The 25701-nt window shown below is 40.0% G+C and overlaps 2 protein-coding genes across 6 annotated transcripts in view; both read right to left on the reverse strand.

Annotated features, from left to right (window-relative positions):
* Positions 1-17928, reverse strand: part of pde4ca (phosphodiesterase 4C, cAMP-specific a) — a 55554-nt gene extending 37626 nt beyond the window's left edge. For 2 of the 5 annotated variants that reach the window (XM_034196008.1, XM_034196010.1), the window contains exon 1: positions 10261-11327. In XM_034196008.1, the coding sequence (XP_034051899.1) occupies positions 10261-10523 (263 nt within the window). In that variant the 5' untranslated portion in view covers positions 10524-11327. Of the gene's footprint in view, positions 1-3761; positions 4227-10260; positions 11328-16018; positions 16237-17844 lie in introns of those variants that run through there. The other 3 variants (XM_034196014.1, XM_034196011.1, XM_034196013.1) reach the window with 3 other exon arrangements.
* A 923-nt stretch (positions 17929-18851) lies between these two features.
* Positions 18852-25140, reverse strand: ifi30 (IFI30 lysosomal thiol reductase). The gene is made up of 7 exons (XM_034195917.1): positions 24873-25140; positions 22531-22719; positions 22150-22224; positions 20224-20316; positions 19935-20087; positions 19208-19276; positions 18852-19102 (listed from the first exon to the last, which is right to left on the reverse strand). The coding sequence occupies exons 1-7, from the start codon at positions 25002-25004 to the stop codon at positions 19037-19039; spliced, it is 777 nt and encodes a 258-aa protein (XP_034051808.1). The 5' UTR covers positions 25005-25140; the 3' UTR covers positions 18852-19036.
* Positions 25141-25701: the final 561 nt, after the last annotated feature.

Here is a 25701-nt window from a genome sequence, read left to right on the forward strand (position 1 = left end):
GCTGATCTAAAGGTATCTAATGTATGAGAGAGGACAACGTCAGCTGCTATGATACATCCATTAAATACCAAACTGGAAGTCATTCTGTGAGGACTATTGAAAATGAACTTAAACATATCAATATATGAAATTACTTTTGGTGGTGAGCTTAGTTTCACTAATTATATAACATATTTAAAAGGGGTTTATTATGCTTTTCAGAAGCACATGTCATCTGTAAATCAGAAAAGTTTGTATTTGGGGTTTGGTGTAATGTTTTTTTTTTCTATGCATTACATTTCTTCTTACACATAACTCTTCTGCTGTATTCTTTTGCCTCAAGTGGCTGAGGTACAAACTACAGGTTCAATGTGACAAACCAACGTTGAGGTCAAGTTCATTTAGTTCAAGAATCATCAGATCTATCAAAAAGGGTTTTACAGTATCGACCTCAAACAACTCTCTATTCTCAAAGATACTACTTGGATTAGGATAAACAGCATGAACCTAAGGAAAAGCTGCATAAATGGATCTGCAATTCATGTCATTTACACAGAAGGAGCAATAGTAGAGTTATACGATATATATGATGAAAAAGGATGTCAATATAAAATATTGAATTGTTCCCAGCATTAAAGTGTGAATCTGAAGTTATCTGCCCTTCAAAGTAAGAAACATAATAACTGTTGATTCAGACAGTTTATACATTTAAATGCATATTTTCACATTGGATACAATTGCTTTGAAACAATCCCTTTAACTCATCTTAACTCTCCACAGCATGGCCTCTTTGCAGTAGCCTGAACATAGATACTCTATCAAACCACCATGTTGTTTATATTCCTATATCCACAACCCCTTGGTCCGCAGGAGGTTGTTGCGCTCTAATACTGTAGTCTCTAGTTAGTATAACTGAGTCAACTTCCCCCTCTAGTGGTCACAACAAACACTCACCCTCACACTGCTCTCTTACTGTACAAACACCCAGCACCAGTGTTTGATAAAAAAGTGATTTATTTGTCTGAAATGCAGTTATTTACCAACTATAAAGTAAATAAAAGCAAGCCAAGTTGATGCAGTACGTATTTTGTCAGGCCATTTACAAACTGTACTGTCTACCTGACATTATTTTTTAACAAAGAAATGTCTTAACATTTAATGTCTGAGAATATTTATTAAAGTAGCAGCACATTGGATCTATTAGGGTTATCAGACATGTTAATCACATCGTATTTACAACGGTCATCCTTTCGGATAAAAGTTAGAATTTTTTTTATACATGGCAGATTTTTGTACCCGGCTGCTGCTGTTCCTGCCAGTTACACAAATCGATGAGGCTCTGGAGGCGATTGGGGAAATCAGTCATGCTGAAAGTATGGAGTACAGCAGTGACGCACAGAGCAGCCGGCCCGCCACAGCCACACAGGCTCTATTGACTAATCTGGATGTGTGTTTGAGGAGGGGGGATGGGAGCTATATTGGGACCTCTGACATTGACACTGTTGCCCTTTAGTTGGATGGCCTCACTTGACACTTTTTTCTTTGTTTTCATCATTATTCTTTTCCTCACAATCACTTTAAACCTCTCAGAAGTATCTTTTGAATTCTCTTTTCACCCTTGTCTTCCTGTTTTACCGCTCGCTTCCTGTCATTATCTCTGTACTGAGAGCAGCACTATCTGGACCAACGTCCTCTATCACTTCTACCGCCCTCTCGTCTGCGCCTGTAACCCTTTTGGCCTAAATTATCTATTTTTCCCCACTTGGTGAGCCGTTGTGAAGTATCTCTCTCGCTCTCACATCACTCACGTCTCTTAGCCATGGTTCTCTACTTTAGATAAAGGCCATCTTCAAACTGTTACAAGCTGATTGGATGCTTCACCAAAGTCTCTTCTAAAGATAAATATGTTGTTTAAATGTACCAGAGAAGCCATAAAAAGCATTGGTGTGTGTGTGTGTGTGTGTGTGTGTGTGTGTGTGTGTGTGTGTGTGTGTGTGTTTGTGTCAGAGGATGAATGGCGCCTTGGTACTGTTAGTACAAGTGAGGAAAAAGCTTCCTCTATTGTGATGGACACATCTGGATTACAATAGGCTGCGTTGTCTCTATTACATAAGCAGAGAAATTAATTAATTAACTTAATAATAACAACCCTAATAAATGTTACGACTGCTTTAACACACACATCTATATCTTCTTAATCCCCATATGATGTTGTTTGCTGGCAGTGGAATAACTATATCTGAACTTTGCTTTGATGTAAATCTCCCAACAGTGACAACGTTTTGATTGTTCTTTTTTTAGTAAAGAAACTCGATGTACAAATCAGGTAGAGAGAATAGAGGCTTTCTCTGTTCTCTTGTGCACTTCTCTTTCCCTGTTTGTGGTCTAAAATATCCTGCTTTGATCTCCTCATATGATCCAAACAGGCTCACGGCTGGAGGAGTTCAGATGACACTTGTGAAGCACATGCCTTATGCCCAGAGTTCAGAAAAGTACCACACATTGCAACAAAAAAAAACCCACCAAAGCTCTGAAATGTTTCTTTTTTCTTTGTGTGCTATGAAAAAGGGAGGGAGATTCTTTATGAATCTGTTGTGCTTATTTAATGACCCATGTCTAATTCTGAGTTACCTTTCCCTATCCAAATGGAGTCTTGTTGACCCCCGGATCTGTGTGTGTGTGCGTATATTCATATGCTGTGTGATCTTATGTGTGTCTATTTCTGTACTTCATCTATCAAGTATCTGTTTTTAGTCTTTGCAATCTTACATAACGACGAGTCCTGCAGGGATCTCATGACAGCTGTAGTAGATTTTACGCTTTTTCCTTAGGTCGTGCTGGTTATAACACAGTCGTATCATTTTACAACTGCAATCAAGTCAATCAGTCTCATCAGTTTGTAGCCAGGACAGACCATGGTACATGAAGTGAGTTCATTATTATTGTATTATTCCTCTCAGTTTTGTTACCTAGAGGACAAGATAGAAAACAGAGATGAAATCTGCTCCATCTGTTGCTTTCATCGACAATTTTCCACCAAGTGCCGTTATTCTTCAGTCCTCCTTATGCAAGTCCTGGACCACATGACAGGCATACCGTGTCTAACATGGACGCCTCGGTTTGGCTCCGGTCCATGGACCCCAAGGAGGGCCATCAGTGGTCAGAGCCATCGATCCACCAAGCCCCCCCGAGGCCTGCGCCGCCAACCACAGCAACACCAACAGCACACACTGGATAATGTGGCTAATGTTTTGTTTTTAACAATAGATTGGGTTTGATTGAAAAAGGATGCAGGTGCAAATTCACCACCAGATAAACCGTCACTAAAGCAAACCAAAACACTACTTTCATTTTGTGTTATTTTATATTGTATTTGTTCCCTGTACAGCACTTTGGTCAACTGAGGTTGTTTTAAATGTGCTATATAAATAAATAAAGATTGAGATTGTCAGAGAGTTGCCAAAAATCTGTGTTAAACGTTTTTAAATAACTTTGTATATCAATCTACTGGGGCCTGAAACATCATGAATACACAACAGAATAAAACACATAAAAACGAACACTTAACCCAATGCAATCGCGCTGTTAGAATAAAGACACAGAGCAGCAGCGTCAAACTATTCCCCATCAGCTGACTAAATGTCAAGTACTTTAAAAGAGAAAACAGGTGCTTGCGAGATACAGTAACAAGTGGAATCAGCATTCCAGTATACCAAATATTTGCATCACATCAGCGACTGCAGTCACATTCAAAATGCTCAACACACAACCTGGATACATACCTAATGCACGAGTGTCTGCGGGTGGAGAAGTTGCTATGCGTCTTTCTTGGAAAGCGAGAGTCTTTGTTCATCATTGTATTGGTAGTTCAAAAAGAGTAAGTTGAATTCAGAGCGGCATCAAAACGGCAGCTTTGGGATGCGAGTGATGAAAGTGAACCTCTGAGGAGCGACCAAAACCCCCATGCCGGCATGAATCAAAAAGGAGAGCTTTCCAAATTCCTTTATGTTGTATAAGAATGTCCATTAAATGGTAAAAACAGCTATTTGCAAACCCAGGAGTATCATCAGCCGCACAGGGTAAGAGCAATAATGACGGAACAGTTAGTCAGGCCTGCTGAGTATTCTGTGTATTTATAAAATAAACGTTATTAGCTATAAGTAATTCCCTTCCAGCTCAGTGCAGAATCAACGGATCAAAGTGCATCAAACTGCAGTTCAGCTTTTGGTCCCAGCGTACAGGATATGTCCATTTGCTTTAGTGAAGAAGGAAGATTCAGAAAGCTTGTGTGTGTGTGTGTGTGTGTGTGTGTGTGTGTGTGTGTGTGTGTGTGTGTGTGTGTGTGTGTGTGTGTGTGTGTGTGTGTGTGTGTGTGTGTGTGTGTTAGTGTGTGAACAGCCTAAAAAGGCAAAGAGTCTTGGCTGTTAGATCCCAGTAATCATATCATCTCAGTGACTGAAGATAGGGGGCCGAATCAAATCAAGTAAAATTGAGGATGGTGTCAGCTGTCATTGCTCATCTGGGACTCCTTCCTCCACTTGTTTCAGCTCACCACAGACGTGCCAAGATAAACGCTTCTCTTGCGTCTCCCAAAATAGCAGCAAAACAAATTCCTCAAAAGCGGCCATGAGGTATTTTCTTTCTTCGAAAAATCAGGTCCAACAAACTTGACACAAAGTTGTCCATTTGAACTTCGGATTGCCTCTGTGATGCAAGAGACTGAGCAGAGTTATTCTTAGTGGAGGGGAAAAAAGTGAGCTGGAAAGAGTGTTATAATCCCATCAGATGCTCCCTGGAGTGGGCCGTCTCATGTAGACCCTGTCAGCGGGCCATAACAGACTTCTGCTCTCTCTTCTCGTCTCTCCTGAGAGTGGTGGGACCAAACTCAGGCTTAAAACAACAAACAACAACACTATCTCCCCTGAGAGTGTGAGAGAGAGAGAGAGATATATTGTGGAGGCAGAGAGGAGGGGTGGGGTGCTGGGCGGTTGGGAGAGCGAGAGCAATTTGAACGGAGAGTTAAAGAATGCCAGTCATTGCATGAGAAAATGGAACAGTGTGAATAGTACTGGGGTTATTGTAGGAGGAGAAGAGGTGAGGTTAATGGAGGAAATAGAAGTGTTGTTTTTTTTCAAAAAAGTATTCAAACTATTTTATCATATACAAGTGTGTCCCGTTTCTGTTTCCGTGTAACCAGCCTGCCTCCATGCCAGCAGCAATAGTGCACCGGTCAATCAATACTTCAATAGTGTGTGTGTGAGATTCAATTTTCCTTTTTGATATTGAGTTCTCCTCTCATGCCACGCTATAATCCATCTGATTCGCACAATATCCTCTTCACTGTTAAACAAATATTTGGTGTCGGCAAATATGCAACTGTGAAATTACTGCAGAGAAAAGGGGATTAGTAAAGGATGGAAACATCACATTTTTCATAATGTGAGGGAGGAAGCAGACAGGAAGTTACATATTGGAGGTTTACTTACTGTCCATGATAGCCATCAAGCTAAATGATCTATTCTGAAGCTGGGACTAAAAAAGCTCTGTTCCACTGAGAAACGTTAGGCAGTTACTTAAGAGAAAAAGCTTAATTTGAATACATTTTAAGGGGTATTTGAAAGCATCTAATAGTACAAATATATATGTTGTTACTAATGATATATATTCTTGTGGTTCTTTGAATGCATATCCGGATGTTACATTTTTCGAGTGTCGGGTGTTTTGAAATGCCACAGGGAATGGGTCAAATGTTTGTTTTTACACGGATATATGAACGCTATAAGCCAGCTTCATGTTATTCTGTCCCCGCTGAGAGAAAGGGCTGAACTTAACTGAAATAACAACAATATTTCTCACACCAGGATCTTTTTATACCTCCTGAAATATTACATTTCCTCCCCACCCACACACGAGCCAAAGGAGAGTATCTCTCCTCTTTCCTCTTCTCTGACCAATCACAGCAACAGAAACACTCTCTTGATGCTCCATGCTCTCATTTCACAACGTAGCAGCCTCTAGTGGAAAATAGCAGGACATGCAATGTCAACTTTCATCCGGAGAAAGGATGAACATCCTGAACATAACCCTGTTTCCACCACTAGGACTTTAACACATGCCCAGGATGGAAGAACTCAAATTATTGACTTAAGTAAAAGTAGCAATACTAGAGTGCTAAACTACTAAGTTACAAGTAAAAACCCTGCATTCAAACTGTACTTAAGTAAAAGTATAAAAGTATAAGCAACAAAACATACTTTAAGCACCAAAATTAAAAGTACTCGTCATGCAGAATGGCCAATTTAAGCACCATGTATTTAAAATTATTGTATTGGAATTATTAATGCATTAATGTGTTTATCACTTGAATGTAGCACTTATTTGAATTAGTTTATCTACAACTAGGTAGATTAACCAATAATATTATATGTATTATTGATTTATATTATGTTTTAAGAACCTAAATCTGCAGTAACTAGTAACTAAATAAGTTTATAAAATGTAGTGGAGTAGAAAGTACCAAATATGCTCACACAATGTAGTGGAGTGGAGGTAGAAAACATGAAATAAAAATACTCAAGTACAAGAACCTACATTTTTGAGTACAATACTTGAGTGAATGTACTTCCACCACTGCATGTGCCAATGACGGCCACAGTTGAGTTGCTTTATGTGTTAACTCTGCTGTAATCATCTAAAAAAAATAATACTCATGATAGGTCCCCTTTAAGCAAAAGAGAGAGAGTCGTCCATGAATAAAGTGAAAATGATTGTGTTTATGTTCAATAAGCCAAGACAACTTTTCACCCCAAGAATTGGCCTGAGAAAAACATTTTCATGAAACTCTTTCACAAAATGTAAAGTGGTGTCTCTGGAGTGGAAAAAGAGGCTTAATCACTTCAGACAGTAAGTGAAAAGGGTTCGTTCTATATTTGAGCTCCCTGCGACATTCATTTTCCGCTGGACCCCCAGTTTGTTTAATTCATTCTCCTTACCAGCCATCCTGCAATAACTCATGTCCATCCATTTACCTCAGCTGTGACTCTACGTACCCTGCAATATACGCTGTGCAATATAACAGCTCTGACATGTTGAATATCTGCAAGCTGACTTTCCAGATTGAGCCTCTTACTCTGTAATAGTTCGATTTTCAACAGACACAGGGAGATTAATGAAACCGTTTTTTGAGTCAGAGTAAACTTTGGTCAAGATATGTGTCTCTAAATCTGAAATGCACAACCATTAAACCCCCGGGGGGGACCTACATGTTTATAAAAGGTGAATGAACTTCTAAACACGTTTTGAGTTTTTATGGGCTTTCTTTAGGAATGTTTAATATGCATTTCGTGCCAATAAAACTAAGCCAGGGTTTTACAGGCCCGGCTAAAGTGTCTTCCATGCTTTTAATTTGGTGGATGGGATCTAACATCACTGCAACAATTTGAGGACAACTTGTAACAGCCCAGAGTTACAAGGGGCCTACATCTCACTGTGTATTATGTTGAGGAGAGAAGGGTAAACATTTACAAAGACAAAGTAACCATGTGTGTAAAAAAACTGATCTTACAATTTTCTGCAACAGGCTCTTATTGAATCAACCTAAACACGTATTGAACACACCAATGGGAAAACAAACTGTCCCCTAACGGCAAAAAAAGAACAAACAAGCCTGTTTGTTTATCCATCCACACATAATTGTTATGCCCTGTTTATTCTTCCTCTCTTAGGTCAAGTATAGTTTAATTGATCATACAGTTGTTGCCTTGACACCAAACCGTTAAGCCCCAAGGACCCCCTCTCACGACACTGTGTCTCAGGGGATCTTAATATTTAAGAACCTATTAATGTGTTATACCAGATTAACGGGAATAATCTCAGCTAAATGACGATACAAACCATTTTTACCAAAACAAAACACAAGTCTCATAAGAAGCATCTAAATGACCCCTGAGCGAAAAATGCTAACGCACTTTGGCACAGAACTCAAGATAAAAGATACCCTTATTACTTATCGTAGCTGCACATACAATATATCCGATTAAAGATGAGGTTCCACAGATTATTTAGGTATATATATCATCACTAAGTGATTCGAACTCGCGACAGGGGAAGCAAACTCAGACATCACAACACGTACCTTTACGTAGCTTTTACGGGAGATCCTCTCACCATAGCTGTCAATCTGATCAAAAGACTTGTTCAATGGCATTAAAACGAGAAAAAACGCGGCTGAATCGGTTAATCCATAGGTTGATAATGTTTCTGGGTAATAATTGTATTAATTTATAATCCATAATTCTATTTTTATGTAAAAATCGGAGAGTAAAAGTTAGCTGCTAATGGTAGCCACCAGAGTTATCGCAGATTCCGGTCTTGGCTATGCAGCAGTCTCACACACACACATTCCGAAATAAGGAGTATGTGGGAAATCCCCTCGATTCCATTGGCTCTGACGGTTAGAAAGAGATGTCAATCAGCAAAATCGAACAAGGGGGGCCAGAGATAGGTCAAATCCACCCAAATGACCCCAGAAGTGGATTTTTTGGTGCTAAATCTCTCTAAAAAGGTCAAATTTCACTTGTTTTGCATCAATCTTGATACAGGGTACTTATTATATATGTTGTAGTTTGGATTCCTAAAGCTTTTAGTCTACCATCCCATCATTCAAGGGTGGTTTTCACTATAAGTAATTTTTTTCTTTTGGACGGACACAATAATTTCCATTTTTTTTACTGTGTTCAATCTGAATTTGCTTTAAAATAAAAACATCTATATTGATTCTGACACTTCTACATCCAACTCACAGGTGTAACCTTGCTTTGAGAAAAAAGATTATTAATTTAACCCTTTTAGAAGGGAAGATATGGTCATTTGTTCTGGGAATGTCATTTTCGGGCCTGAGAGGCTCGGGGTTTAACAGGTGGGGTAGGTAAGTTTGAGAAACCGGCTCGAGATACACTTTTTGTTATATTCCATGGAATGCTCTTAACATCCGGATAGCAATGAATATCTTAATTGCTTTGACAAAAAATCCATAAAAAAATAATTTCATCTGTGGAGGAAGCCGTGGCACATTCATTTTAGCCGGGCCGGCTAAAATAACTGGATGGCCTACCTGCCTGTCAGCCTTCCATCTGTGCACAAACTTATCTCGTGCCCTCATTGGTCATGTGCGCGTTCGTGTGTGTTGGAGGAGGGGCTCTGTAAGGAAGTGGCAGATTTTCTCCAGTTGTGTATTTTCAAATTCGAGGGCACTCGAGCTGGTTTCTCCGAAATTACCTACCCCACCTTTAACTAACGAAATGTTTTTGCATTTGAATCATGGGTTGGGTCTGATGCAATAATGGCTCATACATCTAAAGCTATTAACACGTACCAGTGTAGAGCTGGCAGCTGTAGGCCTACTCTTTACAAACCAGCACTGTCACAAAAAAGTTAAGACTAAATGTAACATGTTTTATCTAAGCAGGAAATATTGTGTACTAATCCATAGGTGTGCTAGGTTTAAAGGACTTGTTTGACATAGAAATGGAACATCATCAGTGTGCGGTTGTAGGGACAGCAGGGTTGTCGTTAAGCTGTGTGTTTACTGAGATGATGCTACTAGCTGGGACAACAAAAGCTCTGGAAAAACACATTCACCTGTAGGAAAATACGCACAGAATGTGCTGTGGAAACTCAACTCTTTCTTAGACCGTAGCTTTTCAACAGTGAATCAAATGTATTTTTCAAAAATAAAATCAAGCAAGTATCAACAACAACCATCTTGGATCTGATGTGATATATTCTCAGTAAAATGACTAAGTGCTAATCTATTTATAGAGAATGAAACAACACCTCTACAATCCTTACGTTACGAGAATTTAATTCAGCAGAATTTCTCTGAAACAACAGCCAACTTGAAGCAATACCTGAACATCTTGTCAGGATCCATTTTAACAACATAAGCTTCCTGGAAACCATTACTGTACTAGTAAAAATGCTGTTGCCTGCACAGAAATAAACCTAAAATACATCAAGCAGAGTAACCGCCCCCACGCCATGTGACAAGAAGCATTTCCTACTACAGCAACACGCACAGATATGCTGAAACATTAAACAGCGCCTAAAGGTACACTCTGAACCAGAAGAGAAGCTATTGAAAGTTGAAATATCGACATAGAAGTAGAAGACCTAGAAGTGCTTCTGAAAGCTCAAGCACAGTAGAAGTCAATATGCTTGCATTTAAATACAATTATAAATGTAATCTTTTGCTATCCTAGGCCTCAGAGTGAAGGACTCTACCTGGGCGTGTGGGCCAGAGTGAAGCGGCGCCTCTGGAGGTTGATGCTGCGGTTCATCAGCAGCTTCCTGAACAGCAGCGGGGAGTTTCGGGGGGACCCACGTGGAGAATCCTTGGGTGAGATCTTTGGGGACCCTCCCGGGGAGCCAGCTCTGGACCGAGGCATGAGCTGAATGATGGGCAGCCGGCCAAACCTGCGGTCCTGAGGCCTCTCCTCCACCTCGGCCTGCTCCTCTTCATAGCTCTCCGAGCGCATCTCGCTCATGGTGAAACGAGGAAGGTCAGCTGTCAGGAAGTCAGTCCCTTCGCTTGTTCTGCCTGGAGTGACTTTAGTCCGAAGTACACTCTGTTGTTTTTTTTATTTCTGGTTCCTCAAAAAACACTTAAAGGACCTGTTTGTGACATGGCCTACAAAAAAGGTTCTTGCTTTTCAAATCCAGGAAAAGCTAGTGCCTCTGGTCCAATCCAAGCTCACTCATCTTTGAACTAAACTTAGGCTTGTTCATGATTCCTTTGAAAATCCCAAAAGAGCACTAAAAAAAACCCAAAACAACAGTCTCTCTATCAGAGATTTTATTTTTAGATGAAACCTATCAACTAGAATCCCTTTTGTGTCTCTGCCTAAGGACCACGCTGACTGCCGTGCCGGGGTATGAACTCAAACATTATATGTTGATGTACTCTCCCTGCCTCTCTCTCCCAGGCTGTATTTACATTAGCGCTGGGCCTTCCCTCTCTCCAGCTAAATATGGACGTCTGATTTACAGGGAGGAGAAGCATGACGGATCACCTCCGTCTGCTTCCCTCTCCCTCTTTCCAGCTCTCTGCCATCCCCCATTCCCTCACTCCTAATCTCGCAGAGCATATTGTACATCAACTTAAAACTGTGCTCCATAATTACTTCCTCCAGTGTATAAACACTAAGCCGTCGCCTGGCTCGGCCTTACAGCTTGCCTTTCTTATGCTCACTCCAAATGACTTTGCATACTCAGGCGATTTCTCTGGTCCCTGAGGTGCTATTTGTTGTGAGGTTGCCTCTTTCCTCAGAGACAGCCTCTTTGCCTTTCACATGCTCCGAGCACACCAGGAAGAGTCACATGAAGGGCCTCTGAGGTAGATAAAAGCTATAGAGAGCATGGGTGCTGTCACGATGGCGCTCTCTATCTGTGACCACAGGCAACATCATCTTCACCCCCACCCAATCTCTTTGTTTATCGCTGCGGAGTGAGGAAAGGTCCGCCTGTGTCTCAGGACTCACAGCTAAACACCGGCGGTGTCTGGAGTAACTGAAATAACCCAAGGAGCTGGAGCATCTGACACAATGCTGAACCTATGACCAACAGCTGGTAGGGAGAGCAGGGAAGAAAGATGCCTTGGTTAAAGGCTGTTCGCGGAGAAACACTCATTGCTCCTGCACTGTATGTGTGCTGGAGCAACAATACTGTATTTGTAGGCAGAGAAATGTATCCTAATGTAGCACTGCAGATGCAGATCTTTACATCATCAGTCATCACCAAAGGATGTCTCAAGGGACTATTGGCTGGTAAATACAGTATAGTGGAGCATTTGGAAGGTATTTTTCTCAGGAGTTGGTGGTGCCCAATCAAATCTAAACGTAAAGTAAATTTTTGACTGAAAATGTATTGGGTGATCACAATCATGACTTCATGTCTACTCATTGCCTAATCAAGCAATTGGTTTCCATTTCAAAGATGATAATATCTCAACATCTGAAAATCTACTGCTTTAATCTTCTGTTCTTTGCTCAGATCGTCCACTAGCAAAAGATTTCCATGTCCCCTTTCCATCCGAACTAGAGTTTCACAGTCACTGAATATCAATTTCAATCCTTTTTGGTGATATCTTTATCTCTATCCTTGTGTGACACAGTTTAACTTGTGCCAGGCCCAGTTGGCATTGTTAAACACTTTTATATTGCTTTGTTCTAATGCCTAGGCAGCAAGATGTTTTTCTTTCGCCAAGTATATGTGTTCATAATCCTGGGACCCAAAGCGATCCTGGCCCTGAAGTGCATCATAACACCAGTCATGCGGATGCTAGAGGCAGAGGTGAGGACTGCCCAGTCGTCACTTTGATTTAGGGAGGCCAGAATAGAGAGAAGTTCAGAGAACATTCCTGATGAAGCACTCTCACCGGTCCTGGAGCGCCAAGTTCCTCAAGAGGTAGTTCGGCTGGATCGGCAAATTGAGACCGAACCGATTTGATGTCACAACATGTGGTCAAACGTATTCGTTGATACTACATCCTATTAGTCTGCTCCGTCCAATGTGCCCAACAACTGTGTGTTAAAGTCAACCCCCCTGTGCACTTTATAACAGAGCTACCCCTCTCGTGATGCTACTGTAAACCTAGAGATTAAGATTTCCAAAGAGGAGCATTTCATGGCTTTGATCAGACTCACTCTTCGATTATTGACCACAGATTGTCCCTAACATACTTTCAAGCTATAATGTAACTGTTCATCTTATGATTTTGGGAAGCTTACGGCTCCCTCCTGGAACCATCTTCTCTGGAAAGTATGTTCCACGATCAAACAGCCAGGAGGGGAAAACAAACCAGGACTTGTAGACAATGTCATGAATACTCATTGCCTCCAACCAAACCATCTTGAGTTCTGCTGTGAGAACGCTCACAACACTTGTCCACTCCACTGAGGATGTCATCATTTCAGGCAGTGCTCAAGCCACAGCGAATATTAACTATAATAGTATATCAAATTAGAAACAAACTAATTCAGTCCAATTCAGAGTTTTGTGATGTGTTGCATTGTCGTTATATAACAATCTGCAGCTTTGAATGCTGCCCCATAAACAATTTATCTGGCATTGCATCAAAATTGCACTACCAACTTGTAAACAAGCGAGCACATGGCCCTCTTCACAAGAAGGAACACAATGAAATGCTTTTTAGTTCATCAGCACTGAGGAGTCCTGTCTATTGGTTTATACCTGCTGATTTATAAACAACATTGGAATAAATATGGCGTGATCATCACAATATATTAACCAAACATTGACCGTGGCAAATGAAAATGATGAATCGTATCGTTCCACATTATGTTATGTTGCAGACTGTATCTGTACTGTTCAGAACAACGGTTGAATGGACAAGATTACCTAAATAAATTGTAGTTTTATTCAAAGAATTGTGTAAACAAATTAAATCCATTATGCTACACATCATTTTAGGATTAAATTAATTACTTCATAACTTGATTTCATCGATTTAAAGTAGATGGTATCGAAGAATTTGACATGAACAAAAGCAAGTTTCTCGTGCTGTGACTAAAGTTAGACAAACGTCTGTCAGAACTCAGCATCTAAGCAGCTTTCAACATTCAAAGTGATTAATATCACAATGGTGGAGGTTTGTTAGCTCGGAAAAATACACTAATGATACAACTGTGTCTTTGTCCAGAGAGAAGCCATATCTGATCACCTCTGACATGCACTACAACTGCCTATGTAAACACACAGGTCCGTCTGCATTCCTTCAACATGTGAACAAATAGATTAAAAGGGCTGCACACACAAACAGACACACAGAGATGTATAGCGGCACATTGAATGTTCTTATGGTAACAATCACAAGAGCCTTGTTTGTCTGATCTTTTATAGTGATAGTTATTCAACAGATGGGAGAGCAACTCGTCAAGCAGGAGACTTTGTTGGATCATATGCTCAAATACAAGACGCAAAATCAGAAGAAGCAAATCCATATTTCTTTATAATTGAAGCAAAACATATCATCAAACTCTGCTAAATACTCAAAACCTTCCCAGAAACGCAGTTGGAAGATCGTTCTGCAAAGTCATCCTAAAATGTGTGTTGACTATAATGTGTGTGACACAATATGTTGGAGTCACAGCCTTCCGTTATTTATTAACCACATTTAACCTGTTAAACCCGAGCCTGTTTTTCAGGTTTCATGCTCGAAAATGACATTCCCAGAACAAATGACTATAACTTCACTTCTAAAAGGTTGCACTGTGATGCAGTTCCACCAAACACAAAAGTAATATATAAAAAGGATAATATTGGACTATAAATGAATAATATTACACCAAATAAATAAGTAAACACATATATATATATATATATATATATATTCATTCACTGGCCATTCATTTAGAAAATGTAACTCCAAAAAGACAAGTAACACTATTTAGCATTTTGGCTAATCATTCCTGTTGGCTAAGCTAACACTGTGATGCAGTTCCACCAAACACAAAAGTAATATATAAAAAGGATAATATTGGACTATAAATGAATAATATTACACCAAATAAATAAGTAAACACATATATATATATTAATTCACTGGCCATTCATTTAGAAAATGTAACTCCAAAAAGACAAGCATTTTGCCTAATCATTCCTGTAGCTTCTTGGCTAAGCTAGCACTGTGACGCAGTTCCACCAAACACTCTCTGTTTTTATATATTACTTATAAGTAATATATAAAAACAGAGAGATTAATATACCTTTCCCGTGGTGGAAGTTCAACATCCTAGTCACTACTGTCCGGATCCAGGTCTGGCTGGAGGAGATCTTCATCATCCGACGAAGAGTCATCTGGTATGATCATAGCCCCGCGATCGTCAGCTAGCATCTCTAGCACCTAGCTGCTCGCCTCGGTGGTGAAGCTCTCCCTTCTGGCTGCGTAATGCGTAATGGAGCCGGAGCAGGCGTAGTTTATACTACGCAGGATCATATCTTTGGAACCCATTGGTCGATTTGGGTGATTGACACATTTTCTGAACCGTTAGAGCCAATAGAATCGAGTGACAGTTAGTAAGTCCCGCTAAACACTTACGTCAAGTAGAGAGAGGTTTGCGTAAACAGCACGTGAGACAGCATTAGCTCGGGACTGCGAAACTTTATACCTACTCTGCTGCCATGAATGTAATGATAGATTATCAGGAACAATTCTAAAGTGACTAATAGACATTGGATTATTAACCTTAAACAGCGTTTTTATTCCCTTGAACACGAGCTTTGATCACAAAACAGCAACGGTAAAACATAATTATTGTTATGGTTTTGAAAACTGTTGTTTTTTTTCTTCTCTGTTCTGGCTGCTAGCTCGGTGAGTTTGTGTCCTACAGTGATGATACTTATAACAAAATAATCTGAGGAGTATCAGCTTTCAGATGATATGTAGTTTGTGCAGAACATATTAAGTTTTAAAGATCGTTTTTGCTAGTTAGCACCGGAAGTAGCATCTGCCCGTTTTAGCTAAGGGCTAATGCTAACGCTTCTTGTGAGACTTGTGTTTTGTTTCGGTAAAAATGGTTCGTATCGTCAGTTAGCTGAGATTCTTCTCGTTAATCTGGTATAACACATTAATAGGTTTTTAAATATTAAGATGCCCTGAGACACAGTGTCGTGAAGAAAAAAAAACAGGGTCCCCGCCGGCGGGGACCTTCAGGCTTAACAGGTTAATCATGAAACTTGAAAATGTGCCAAACTGCTTGGAAAGGATGAAAAAAACGCACAAACAAAACTGGCAAAAACGAAGTTGTATAATACACTTTTTCTAGAGGAACTGTGTGGGATTTGTTTAAGAAGTTGAACGTTAAAAGTAAATAAAAGAAAATACCTCAAATGTGATCTTTGTATTTCAACAGAATTATTTCAAGTATGAAAAGACACTTTGTAGGTTTAGTTATGTATAACTCCAAAGTGTAAGTCAAAAGGATGTAAAATAAAAAGGTAGAAAGGATCAAAGTTGACTCACAAGTCTCTGGAGATACAGCTGGTCAGAGTCCCCAGGCTCCTGGAGGGCTTGATTCTGCGATGTGAGGGGTCGGACTGGGGGCCATCACGAGTGGAGGGTCTGCAGGAGAGCCTGGGCAGCTGCAGGGGGCCTGAGCAGAGCCTCTTCACAGCACATCTCACCTCAGGGTCCTGGAGGAGCTCTGTGCCGGGGTCCTGCTCCGAAGAGTCCCACTGTCTCTGGACGGCAGGAGAAACAAAGGAGACTGCGGTCAGTTTGCGGCCAGTTTGGTTACATTATCAGATCAGATAACTATCTTTTTCTCACTACCGGATAACAACTGTGATTGCATAAGGATATGTGGAAACTAGATGCATTACTGGCCACTTATTGGAAAAGAGGATAAGCAAAATCAAGCTATTCAAGTAAGCTGCATTGTACCCATCCAATTCAAGGACCAGAAAGCCGTTTCCTCCATCTTAATTGCTCTTTAAATATTGTATTTGCCTAATTACATGTCAGCACAATTTATTTTTAATTCCCATGTGAATAAACACTGATACTCTGTAACCTCAGTTACTGGAATTGAATTACTGGTGCAGTATGAGCTTTGACACACAAGTGAAGTTATAGTTTGGCTACTTGAGCGACTCATCACTAAAAACACTGACATTTCTTGTAGTGGAACAATGGTGATTCTAAGGGTGGGCAATTCTCTTGACCCTTATGCCTTGACCCCTCTTTCACCCTCTTAACTGAAGAAATTATATTGTTAAAATGTCCACACTTTTTCATCACTAGTTAGATAAGAAAAAAAAGGATGTTACCAGTGAATGAGTATTTTCTTTAAGTGTTATATGTGTATAGTTACTCTTTCGGAGAACCAAACTAATAGTGTTATTACCCATAATATTGCATGTCGCCCTACACTGGCCCCCCGTATACTTGAACGGATTTATAGCCACCACTGCAGCAGAAAAAAATATATGAAATTCCACTTTTGTATTAATACATTTAGATTATTCATAAATTAGTATATTAAACAAGTCATGCTTGGCCTTTGCTGAACTTCTTAAAGACACAGTGTAAAACACAAAAGCATCCAGAGACCTGGACGTTAGTTGCAGACAGGGCTGGTTTTGTGCTGTTGATGAAAATATGACGAGTCACGTAAAAAAGCCCAGTCGGGTATCATTTTTGGAAGTTTGATCTGATTTCAGATCCTGAGACCCGCACACTATTACCTTGGACACAATAGACGGTTCTCGTGTTTGAGATCCAGCTCTTAGGGCAGTCTCTCTCAGCGTCAGCGTTTAGGGGGAAGCAGATAGGAGCGCTTGTTTCCTGCTGCATCCTGTGACCTTATCTCCTCAGTGGAGAGTTCATCCTCCCCATAAACAATAGTCAACTCACACATTATTTATTGTTCACCATGTCTGACCAAGTTGCCCAAGATACGGTGAACAGTGTCAATTTCCTGCAAATGTCACTCATGTGAAATATAGAATGTCTTGTTATCAACTCATTTATCTTCTTTCACAAAAATACTGTAAGTTATGTATCTAAATTCAAAATGGCTTTTGAACAGGCTCCCAAATCTAATTTGTTAAAGCTAATAAACAACAAATAATTGCTCTTAACCTGAACATTGAATTACAAAGGGTTCATTTTCACATACTGTACAATCTTCTCAACTGTTCAGAAGTAGGTCAAATGCACAAAAGAATACATGAATGAGAATATAAGTAATGCAAGTAAAGTTTTTTGTTAAAATTCAGATTGTGATGAGTCCTAAGCAGCAGATCAACACAACTAGTGCAATATAAGAGTTCTCTATTTCTTCTTACCTCATTGATGTAGAATATTTTTGATGAGTTATTTCTCCTCATACTTTCGGCTACTGCATCATGGAAGCAACAAGACAAATAGCAAAGGAAATACCAACGCTCAGTATAGAGATACCACATTCAGGATCAGATATGAAGTAGTCTGGGGCACCAATACTTCCTGATGCTGTCACTCACTAAATACCCATTTCCACGCCCCCTCTCAAAGTAGTCATTAGTGGAGAGATAAATCTTTCTTAGCACGCTTTTGAGTTTTCTACCAGCGCCTTTAATATACTGTAAACCGTATAAACCCTAAAGTAATACATATATTGGAGGAAAAGGGTGATAGAAAATTGTGAGAATTAGTCCGACCAGCAGGAATAATAAAGATACGGACATGCAGATGAGCTGTGACATAGAAGTGGGGGAGCTGCATTACAGGCCGTAATTCATTTGTCTATCTGACAGTAGGATCAGCCAACCTACTGGTTAGGCAGACTCTGTCTTTGATCAACCTGCAGTCTCCTTTAAACATACAAAGATGGATTTACGGTTTCTTTTTGCATTGTGAGTCTGTGTTCAAGATTCAGTTTGATCCCCAGGAGACGTTATGAACTTTAATGAGCCACCCCCCTTCGGCTGCACACACACAGTAACGCAGGTTTAAAAAATGCATTACATAAAGGAAAACGCAGCTGTAACTCATGACGAGTCAGCGACCATGATCTATGGTTTGAGAGTTGACATGCACCTTGTGTGATGGATCATATAGTATTCTTTGCATCTGTGTTTGAATACAAAGTTACAAACTGGGTTTAGAGTAGTATGTCTAAATAACATTATAAATGATAAAGGGTAGTACAACATTTATTTACACGTTACTTGTTAATAACTAAAGATTAGTTTTTGATATATGGCACCATCTAGAGTTTTGATAGAAAACTGTCTTTGAACAGATTATGCAAGGAATGCTGGAAATAGCAGAAGGCTATTAGTCAAAATGTTAGAACAAAAAAAGAGAAGAGTTTATGAAATCAGTGGATAACATTTTAATGTGGACATAAAAATGTATTTATATTCTGAAAGTTATAAAAGTGAGATCATTTTTTTTCCCTTTATAAAAACAAATTAAAATCCAAGATTAAAAAACATGTGATGATATTGCTCAGTGCTCCTTATTGGGGGCCACACCTGGAACAGAGCAACATGTTCACTCATTGTTGGAGTAGCTTCTGAAACCTCTCTGGCTCCCTCCACAGGCCGCAGGCTTGGGGCCCTGAGAAAAATAAATAAACATCTTAATGAAAAGAGGCGTGAACTTTCACAACACACACACGAAAATTGGACTTAAAATGGAGTGAAAAATGAGCATTATCTGTACCTTGTACATGCTGCAGACCAGAGAGAAGAGAGAAGTCGAGGCCTTGTCCTGCAGATCGTCGGTGTGAGCCTGCAAATTAAACAAGAATGAGTCTCCTAAAGCCTTGGAAACAAGAAGCATTTAGGCAAAGGACATAGTGGTCTTTTCACACAGCAGATCTACAGGCATTGATAAAAGTGACAGATCACCATATGAATAAAGGAGAGTCTTTGAAATAAAAACACCACCCGTCACCCTATTTGAATAGAACCACCAGAAATGGCCACTTACAGGCAGACTGAATTGATATATTTATATGCTGTACATTTGCAGTTTAATATGTGTTCAAGTGTTATCTGACAACCCATTGTTAACATCTCCAGTTCCCCTTTGGCAGAGAGGTAGTGGCTTCTGTGGTGCTGGGCTTTAGAAGATGTAGCTACACACAACAGTCACAGCTGTCTTTCCCTTACCGAGAGAAGTTTTGGGGCAGATCAAATGTCAAAAATAATCACAAGATCATATCATCACTGGAGATGAACCATCACTTTTTTATAAACTGAGCATCAATGGCAGTGGCAGAATGGGGGCATTGCAGGGAGAGTGGCCTCAGAGTGAGTTATGATGGAAAGAGGGATGATCTATTTAGCTCTAAAGCTGTATAGTTTCTTGTGGTCTAGCATGTTCTATTTTTCCTACATAACACCAGAGGCCATATGTTTTACCAGAAGATGCGCTGGAGCCTTACCCCGTTAACGGTAATCCAGGGCACATATTTATGGGGAGGATTCAGGGCTTGGGTCTTCAAGGCGTTCTGATGCATCAGCTGGTTTCCCTTGTCACCATTCACACAGCTGTCGATGCTTTCCCACTTCAACTCAGGGCTGAAGAGGTCCACACACTGCAATCAGCAAAGGAGGGAATTAACACAGCAACTTCAGTAGGGATATTATAAATAACGTGATGTGACGGCGACAGAAGAGATGTATCAAAAGAAGGAGAGAGACAAACAGACACTAGCGAAATGACCTCCTTACGCTCTTTGCTGCACTGATGACATCATCTGCCGACTCCATACAGTGGATGGTCTCGTAAGCAGCACTAGCGTCTGTCATGTTCAGAAGACAAGTCTGAGAGGAACAAGGGAGTCCATTTATCAGTGGCAGCATTGTGACAATACTAAGAATAAAATAATTAAGGCATTTTGAATGAACATTTTTTTTTTTTTATTGAGTTACAATGAGTTTACAGTCAATATTTTTATTTATTTTTCCCCTTTCCCCATCCCCGCCCGGTCCTAGCTAGTAAATTAAATAACTAAAATACATACCTGTATAGGTAAAAGTAAAGTAATATAGAAGATAATATTAAAAGAAAATGTATAGATAAGGGAATAAAGAATAGTAACAGTAATACTTATACTAATAGTACCCATATACTCATATGTATACCCACATGTACACATGCACATACACGTACCTACATACATACAAAGACAAAACAAATAAATAAAAATAAATAAATAAAAATGAATATAAAAAAAACAAACAGATAAAAAGAGATACAAGGAAGAAAACAAAAACAAAAAACAAACAAACATACACATACATTCGTAGTTCCCCCTCTTTCTTCTTAATTTAATGTCTTAAGTTCAGCTATGTAGGCTATCATAGAGCCCCAGACAGATTCAAATAGTTTTGAGGAGCCGCTCAGGTTATATTTAATCTTCTCCAAGTTCAGGTACAACATTAAATCTTTAAGCCATAGAGATGCTTTAGGTGATATAGAAGATTTCCATTCTAGGAGTATTCTTCTACGTGCTAAGATAGATGCAAAGGCTATACTGTCTTTAGTTTTCCTCTTCAACATTCGGTGGCCAGGTAGTACTCCAAAAATGGTAGTTTCAGCACATGGTGTCAATACCACGTCCAAGGCCTCAGTAAAGTGTTTGAAAATGCTTGTCCAGTATCCTTGTAGGCGAGGACAAGACCAAAACATATGAGTCATGTTTGCTGGTGACATGTGGCATCTGTTACAGGTGTCCGTAACATTTGGGTATATTTTGGAGAGTTTAGAGTTGGTGTAATAGATACGGTGGACAACTTTTAGTTGTATAAGATTGAGCCTGGCACAGGACGTACTGTTGTTCACTCTCGCTAATGAGCCATCCCAGACCTCATCATCTATAGCTTGGACTAGTTCCTCTTCCCAATGTTGTTTGATTTGACCAAGCGATGTTTCTGTGAGACGGGAGACGGAATTGTAAATTCTTGAAATCAGACCTTTTTCGATTGTTAGAGTGTCCAGAATTGAGTCAATTATTGAATCCGGAGTGATATTGGGGAAGGAAGGGTTGTTTAGTTTAACCCAGTTTCGGACCTGGAAGTAGCGAAATAGATGAGTGCTTGGAAGGCAAAATGTGTCAGAGAGTTGGCTAAAGCTACCGAAAACATTGTTAATGTAAAGATCCCTTACTCTGATAAGACCTAATCTCTGCCACATAGAGAAGGCCCCATCAGTGTAAGGGGGGAGAAAGAGATGGTTGTTGCGAATGGGACTATGTATAGAGGATCCACAGAGTCCATGAGCCTTTCTGAATTGGGACCAAATTCTTAGGGTGGAAACAACAATCGGGTTATTCGAATATTGAGTTGGCCGGCTGGGTAATGTAGATGTAAGCAAAGCCAAGAGTGAGGTATTAGGACAGGATTTGGCTTCAAGCTCACACCAACTCAATGTTGGTTCCTTAGTCCATAGAATTACTTTGTGGATATTGGCTGCCCAATAGTAGTGTCTTATATTTGGAAGCGCTAATCCTCCTGTAGATCTATGCCTTTGTAAAAGCTCTGAACTGAATGAACATTTCTCTGGGAAATGATGGCAACTCAAAATAAAAGTTCCCTATTGTATTGACAGTATTATTAAGCAGTTTTTTCCTCTGTATGTTGGGGATGTTACTGTACCTCAATCATGTTTCCCAGACATTCCTGTTCTCCGTGCTGGCACTCAAAGACATACTTCCCTCCAACATTTTTCTCCTGGGATTGGGAACATGCAAGAGATTCACAAATTAAAAAAAGAGAATAATTTCTAAACCAAGATTATGACATACATCACATGATAAGCCCATTCCTCCAGGTCAAGTTCAAGGTACATCCACACTCGGATAATTATGTTTATTGGATTATTCAGTGACTATAATATGGTTTTAAACGAGCCTTTTTCATTGACTTTTAATTCTTTCAATCTTTTTGACTTTTCAGCACAACAATATCAAACATATCATAACTTAAAGATGAGTTTCTAGACCAGTGTACACCCCATGGGGTTCGTCCACTGCTTACCTGTGCATTGCCGTAGGGCACCAGAGTCACAGACATGATTTCCTCCAGTAACACCCAGGTGGGGAGGAGCATCTGAGTGAGGAACAACCTGCAGCCGGGACACAGACTCTCATAGTACAGCCCCACCTCCACCTGGTCTGCGGTCTGATGGGACCTGGTGAAGTTGGACAGAAGACACTGCTTCAAGACCTGCACAAAGGGGGGAAAGCAGCAGGTGGTTACTGTTGTGTGATCGTTGTGTGATCACTGTGTGTGTGTGCAGGCCCGGACTGGCCATCGGGAGGACCGGGAGGTTTCCCGATGGCCTGGCCTGCTAAGTGGCCTGAGAACAACAAAAAAAATTGTATGTATTGTGAACGCAACACTGCGTAAATGTGGGTCTGACTCTGCCTCACAGAGGGTGACTGGCTGTCTACATGATGTGGCCCTCGATTGGTCTCTGTGTGTCATTCAAGCTCGGGAGGGTGTGTCTATGTGTGGCGGGCGCGAGCGAGAGAGAAAGCGCGCGCACCGGTTACGTGTATTGTTGTTGTTAGCATCTGGTGCTAGCTAGCTGCGCTAACGGATATCATGAGCTGTCAACAAGGTGGAGGGAGAGTCCTCTGCTGTCAGACTGAGAGACTGATAACTACAGCTCAGGTGAGGTAAAGGACTGAGTGTTTAGATAGTTAACTTAGTCTAAGTTATCTCTGTGGGTCTCAAACGGTTTGGTCACCATTTATGTAAACACATATTTCCATTTGAAGGGGGAGTGATTAGTAAAATATGCATGAATAATAAAAAAAAATGTTTAACTAGGTGAAAAAAGGTAAGATAAACTTTAAAAACTTGTTGAGAGCTAAAACTAGTCTTTGCTGCTGCCTCAAAGAGGAGCGGGGGGGAGAGGGGGGAGACAGGAGAGGCTGGTTCAGGAGCCCAGACACACTCACAACTATAAATGAACCGAAAACAAATAAATAAACATATTTTAGTTTTTTCATATTGGATATGGTATGTTATTGGTTATGGCCATGTACTTATGATTTTATGATTATTTAAATGTATACAGTTCTGTTTCATATGGGTGTAGTCTCTTTCCCCCCCCCCTCAAAGTGCACCAGATTGATGCATTTAAGTCCAATATTTTTTTTTTAAATCTTACCGGGGGAGCATGCCCCCGGACCCCCCTAGAGGATTTGAGGGCCACCTCCACTTAAAATATGTTCACATGGATAGGTTCCTAAATAGATTTGCACATTTTAAAAAAAATAGTAAGCCATGTCCATATGTTTATTCTGGGGTAGTAGATTTAAAGTTGAGTGTAGTTACTACAGGCAGCAACGCTGTAAATATTGACAAATAAATCCAGGAAAATGGCACAAAAGAAAACTGGTAGTGGCCTGGCTGGGTGTATAATTCCCGGCCTGATTTATTGTCCCAGTCCGGCCCTCTCTGTGTGTGTGTGTGTGTGTGTGTGTGTGTGTGTGTGTGTGTGTGTGTGTGTGTGTGTGTGTATCATTTTCCATTTGGTACCAAAAAATGTCAGAGGAAACTTTTCAGTTTTCTCCTGAAATTCAATTAAGGTTGGTGGCATTACCATTTAATAGGAGTTTAAATGAATGCTCAGCCAGAAAGTCGAATATGTAAATGGTATTGTTGTTCAGTTTTTTTTTTAAAGGTTTAAACTTCCTCCTTGATTGTTCCATAGACAAATCCGGTAGTCGCATACACAATAATACTACGTAGGCTGCCCACTTCTTCCTCAAAAGTTCATTTTTTAAGAGTTTAACTTATGCACCAGCCCTTACTTGTTTGAGTGAATATATCAGCACTTTTCTTTTTTGTTCTGAGTTTGAATTCTAAGGGTTTATGGCACTTAATGTAAGTCGCTTTGGACAAAAGCGTCAGCTAAATGCAATGTAATATAATTGGATGACATAGAGAACACTTAACACCATGTAGGTAGCCGTTTCCTGTTAAACTTATTAAACAACGACACAGTTATACTGTTAAAAAAACAGGGGGAAGAATGCTAACGCTGGATACAAAGAGAAAATGCACACTTTAATGAACCATTTGATTCTGTTACGTTTAATAAGTACTTACAGCAGACTGGATGAGTCGAATAAATCATTAATGTAGTGACGTGTGCAGTCCCAACAGTGAAATCTAGCTAGTTTATGCAGACATAACGCGATGTTGACACTCAACTCGTGTTATTGTTTTTGCTGTATTATCTAGTGCAGTGATATCTAGGTAAGACCAGAAGTATATTCAGGGTGTGCTCTGATGTTAACAAACACCATTCATTCCGAAAAATGAACTTATCAATTACGATAATAATATTAAACCTTGAATCTTACCCCGCACTGGATAGCTGAGTCCAGAGATGAACACCACTTTGACGGAGGGAGTGAACATGAAGAGGAAAAAGCGCAACCACCGTACTGAACATTTAACCAAATAGTCAAAACTAGCAGCAAAGCAGCCTTCATCTTCTCTTGCGGCACAGGTATTTAGTTTAACACTTTAAAACAAAGAAGAAAACACCCCCAGTACTGACCTACAAAATGCGCTGCGTCCAACTTTAAATACCGCACTGACGCTTCCTCATGAACGCTACCTGATTTTTGATTGGCTCTCAGTCACATGATTACGACAGCGTCACTTGTTCATAGGCAGGATCCATGCCATCCATGCTGAGAAACGTTGATGCTGTTTGCAACTGTGTTGACTCAAAATGAGTAAAAAATGTCAGAAGACCATTGTTTCACATGGTAGTGTTGACTAAGAAGTATTGAAATCCTTTACTTAGTTAAAAGTAGGCCTATTGCAAAATGTACATACTTGTATTATTTTTAAAGTTAGGCCTAAGTTACTAAGTTACATTCCACCACTGGTTTCACAAATCTTGGGAATTGAAAATGAAAGAACTGGTTAAAAACCTTTAACATAAGTCATTGATTTTATGTAATCATTTTGCAGTATGCATTAATGGGATACTAGTTTTGGCATGGTTTGCACATCACCTGCTGGTTAATCATACAATGATGTCACGTCTCTGTCACTCCTCAGACCATAGGTCTTGCTCAAGAAAGAGTCATGAGAAACACACACACTGCAGAAAAAACATGATAAACCCTTGAACATTACCTGGTGACTGTCACATGATATACCCCTGCCTTCTTTAAA

The sequence above is a fragment of the Gymnodraco acuticeps genome, unplaced genomic scaffold (genome assembly GCF_902827175.1).
Source record: "Gymnodraco acuticeps unplaced genomic scaffold, fGymAcu1.1, whole genome shotgun sequence".
NCBI lineage: Eukaryota > Metazoa > Chordata > Actinopteri > Perciformes > Bathydraconidae > Gymnodraco > Gymnodraco acuticeps.